The sequence below is a fragment of the Cervus elaphus genome, chromosome X, assembly GCF_910594005.1.
Source record: "Cervus elaphus chromosome X, mCerEla1.1, whole genome shotgun sequence".
In the NCBI taxonomy this organism is placed as follows: domain Eukaryota; kingdom Metazoa; phylum Chordata; class Mammalia; order Artiodactyla; family Cervidae; genus Cervus; species Cervus elaphus.
Genome location: NC_057848.1, coordinates 87,447,200 through 87,451,886, shown reverse-complemented (window position 1 = coordinate 87,451,886; position 4,687 = coordinate 87,447,200). Strand labels below are relative to the sequence as shown.

The window sequence follows — 4,687 nt, the reverse complement described above, 5'->3', positions numbered from 1 at the left end:
CCCCTCAAAACCATACTCACAGCTTTGTTGACTTCCACAATCAACAGTGAAACGATTAGTATCCACCACCACTACCATCCTGCCTCACTGAAGGAAGAAACATTATCTGAAAATGCATTGAAATCCCCAAAGTAATTTTTTAAACGACCTCAATCATTCAACAACCAAGCTTTTCCTGTCTCAATAAAATGATATCTCCATTCTTCCATTTGCTCAGGGCAAAAACACTATCATGATCCTTGATTCATTCTCCTTCTATCAAACACCATATCCAATCCATCATGAAATCCCATTGGCTATACCTTCAAAAGATACCCTCGATCTGACCAGTTCTCAAAACGTCTGGTGCTACCACTCAATTCCAAGCTATCACCATCCGTGTTTTGGATTATTGTAGTAGTCTCTTCACTGGTCTTCCAGCTTTGGCCTTTTTACCCCTCTAGTTTATTTTTCACACAGCATCTCAAGAGATTCTGTTCAAGTATATGTCAGATCAAGTCACCCCACTTCTCAAAACTTTCCAATGGCATCCCACCTCTCTTCGACTCAAAGCCAAAATCCTTACAACGGCCAACAGGGCCCTACAGAATATATCACCCCCTCACCCTTCAGTATCCTCTGAACCCCTTTCCTGTTGCCCTCCCCTTTCCTCAGCTCTCTTTGATGGGTCTCCATTCTATTTGTCTCAAAAGCAGCAGACAGAGAGAACTTGTGCTTTTTTTTTTTCCTTTCTCTTTTGGCCATGCCAAGCAGCATGCAGAAAGTTTCCCCACCAGGGATCGAACCCTGTGCCCCCTGCAGGGGAAGTGAGGAGTCTTAACCACTGGACTGCCTGGGCAATCCCAAGAACCTGTACTTAAAAATAGAGTCCACATGACTATAGAAATAGTAGTTGATAAATAATTCATCATACTGAGCTCAGGGTGCTTTGACCCTTCACTAAGTCATTCTGGAAAATCCCACACTCATTTCTTAAAATTCACTTAGTCAGCAAATAGTTACTGAGAGCCTATCATATTCCAGACACTGTTGTATATGCATACATCAATAAACAAAACATACAAACTTTTCAACCTCAGTACCTTCCATTCTGTAGGGAGTGAGAGAGAGAACATGGTTAAGTTAATTTTGAAGCATGTTAGAAAGTGATAATGAAATGGAAAAATATAGAACAACCATGTAGGCCTAGAAGTGTGTTCTTGTGTGTGTAAGTGCTGGGGGGGGGAGGGGGTAGTTGTACTGTTGCTCCATGCCACAATGTCCCACGTGAGTTTGACGTGTTTCTTGGGTTGTGTGTTGGGTAGGTCATATTAACAGATTATATCTACTTGTAATATCCTGGCTTCTGACATGATTCCCACATGAATACAATATTTCAATTCTTCCTGTACTTCCAGCATGACCTGTTCCGTGTATTTATTTTCACTCATCCCATTGTTTTAACAGATTTATCTCCCTGCTCTCTGAGCCATTGGTTGAAATTATGGCTGACAGCTTATGAATTTGTTGGTGATCTTCTACCACAACCGCTTCTTCCCTTCAATTCGGTCTTCCCTGTTGTTAATGCCTCAGGCCTGCCAGTAGTTGACAGTGACACCGACATGCATTCCTTCCCCCCAAAGGTTTGATGAAACTGCCATAGTCAGAAATGAATTATTGACCGGCACGGAATTAGACCTGGTGATGTAACTGGTTATTTTCTCAGCAATATGTCCAATTCTAGTTAAAACGAGTGTATTTGGTTTTACAATAGTCCATCACTGACCCTGAATATGTACAAATATCCAGGATAGTTCTGGGCTTCCTTGATTTCTCAATACTGAGATTTTGTTTCGCTATGGGATAAGAGTTAGGTTATTCCCAAAATTACTGCAGATGGTGATTACAGCAATGAAATTAAAAGACACTTACTCCTTGGAAGGAAAGTTATGAGCAACCTAGACAGCATATTAAAAAGCAGAGACATTACTTTGCCCACAAAGGTCTGTCTAGTCAAAGCTATGGTTTTTCCAGTAGTCATGTATGGATGTGAGAGTTGGACTATAAAGAAAGCTGAGTGCCGAAGAATTGATGCTTTTGAACTGTGGCGTTGGAGAAGACTCTTGAGAGTCCCTTGGACAGCAAGGAGATCCAACCAGTCCATCCTAAAGGAGACCAGTCCTGGGTGTTCATTGGAAGGACTGATGTTGAAGCTGAAACATTGGAACTTCGGCCACCTGATGTGGAGAGCTGAGTCATTTGAAAAGACACTGATCCTGGGAAAGATTGAAGGCAGGAGGAGAAGGGGACGATAGAGGATGAGATGGTTGGATGGCATCACCGACTGGATGAACATGGGTTTGGGCAGACTCCGGGAGTTGGTGATGGACAGGGAGGCCTGGCGTGCTGCGGTTCATGGGTCGCAAAGAGTCCGACACGACTGAGTGACTGAACAGAACTGAACTGAAGGGATTCAGGCAAAACTGAATTTTTTTAATCTACTGAACAGCCTGACTGCTCAGATAAGCAGAATTTAATTGACACCTATTTAAGAGATTCTGCCTGGAGATGAGTTACGGAAAAATACAGCTCCACTAGAAACTTTTCACTTTTCTCTCTTCAAAACTCTGATTTTCTCCTAGTCCAGCCATCCTCACAGAGGTTTTAAGCGGATTAATTAGTGTTTGAAGAGCACGTTTATACATGAAAAGTAGCTAAGTACTCATTTAATCTTTTCAACTCTGGATTATTCCTATTGCAGTTCTAATTTCATACTTTTTCCATAATGTCACCAGATTGTAGGTGAGCTCCCAAAATAGACAGTTACTAGGACTCAAACCGTTATATGACCCAACATGCAAAATAGCTCTGGGAAAGGAATGCTGAGATTGTAACAATGACCTATTCCTTTAAAAAGATTCTTGTTGGCCCCCTGCGGGCCGCCGGCGCGCGGGGTCGCGCCCCCCCGCGGTGGCCGCCATAGTGTGAGGTATTTAGCGGGAGCGCGCGGCGGGTTCTAGAACGCGCGCAACGCCGGCGGCGGACAGTGGGGAGCGCGGCGACCGTTGCTGGGCGCTCTCTAACGGCAGCGGCCAGTCAGAGTGTCCCGTCGGTACTGGCATGAGGCAGAGGCAGCCGCGCTGCCCGCGGTGACGGGCGTTGGCGGCGGCGACGACGGAGCGTGTTTGAGCCAGGACCGAGGTCCGAGGCGCGCTCTCCGCCCACAAAAATGAGCCGTCGGACTGAGAGAGAACCTACTGGACCGTCAAATGGCGCGCCCTCCTCCCGGACGGTGCCTGACCTGGCCGGCACAACTGCGTCCAACAATGACTTGGCGAGTCTTTTTGAGTGTCCCGTCTGCTTTGACTATGTGTTGCCTCCAATTCTACAATGTCATAATGGCCATCTTGTCTGTAGCGACTGTCGCCCAAAGCTCACACGTTGTCCAACTTGCCGGGGCCCGCTGACATCAATTCGCAACTTGGCAATGGAGAAAGTGGCCGTCTCGGTACTTTTCCCCTGCAAATACGCCTTTTTTGGTTGTGAAATAACTATGCCACCCACAGAAAAAGCAGACCATGAAGAACACTGTGAGTTTAGGCCCTGTTGTTGTCCCTGCCCTGGTAACTTCTGTGGGTGGCAAGGCTCGGTGAATGCTGTAGTGCCGCATCTGATGCAGAAACATGAGTCCATTATAACCCTGCAGGGAGAAGTTGTCGTTTTCCTTGCAGTCAGCATTAATCTTTCTGGTGCCCTTGACTGGGTGATGATGCAGTCCTGTTTTGGGTTTCACTTTATATTAATCTTGGAGAAGCTGGAAACCTACGATGGTCACCAGAAATTCTTTTCCGTTGTCCAGCTGGTAGGAACACACGAACAAGCTGAAAAGTTCTCTTATCGACTTGAGCTAAATGGTAATAGGCGGCGATTGACTTGGGAAGCCACGCCTCTGTCTATTCATGAGAGAGTTGAAACAGCCATCATGAACAGTGACTGCCTCGTCTTCGACCCTGGAGTTGCGGAACTTTTCGCAGAAAATGGCAATTTAAGCATCGATGTAACTATTTCCATGTGTTGAAATGGTGATCAAACATTTTCCGACGAGTGTTTAAAACCAATACATTCAATTTCACAGAGAATAAGGCACCTGTCTTCCTACCAACCAGAAACTTTTGGTAGGTGGAAGCTAGAGACATTAAGATGAATAAAACGAAAGGGTGTTAAAGACAAGAAATAGTTGTATGTAATAACACTAATATATTTAAAATAAGTCAGTAGTAAACCACTGAAAAATGTATGTATGTTTACACCCGAGATGGCCATCTTTTGAATTAAATAAGTAAACTTTGAAAACTAATTCTGAATTTTTGTTTATAATAGACAGTGTACTGTTGAAAACCACTGGGTTCTTTTTTGTGTGTCTGTGGTGTGTGTGTGTGTGTGTGTCCGAGCGTGCGCACGTGCATGCTTAGATTTCTTTTCCTATAACTGACAAGCCATATTGAGCGGTGTTCCACCACTGCATTTCCCCTCTATGAGTCAATACATAGTGCTCTTGTGTGTGTATTTTTGAGTGTGTGTTTGTATATTTGCTAATTTTTAAGTCTAGTTTTTAATTAAATAAATTTGACTTTCTTTTCTGTAAAAAAAAAAAAAAAAAAAAGCTAAGAAGCTTCTTATTTATTTGATGTCACCATAAAGACTTTTT

The 4,687-nt window shown here is 44.0% G+C and overlaps 1 protein-coding gene across 1 annotated transcript; it reads left to right on the top strand.

Moving 5' to 3' along the window:
- The first annotated feature begins 3,025 nt into the window (after positions 1 to 3,025).
- On the top strand, positions 3,026 to 4,184 carry LOC122689973 (E3 ubiquitin-protein ligase SIAH1-like). Its single transcript, XM_043896874.1, has one exon. The coding sequence runs from the start codon at positions 3,209 to 3,211 to the stop codon at positions 4,055 to 4,057; it is 849 nt and encodes a 282-aa protein (XP_043752809.1). The 5' UTR covers positions 3,026 to 3,208; the 3' UTR covers positions 4,058 to 4,184.
- Positions 4,185 to 4,687: the final 503 nt, after the last annotated feature.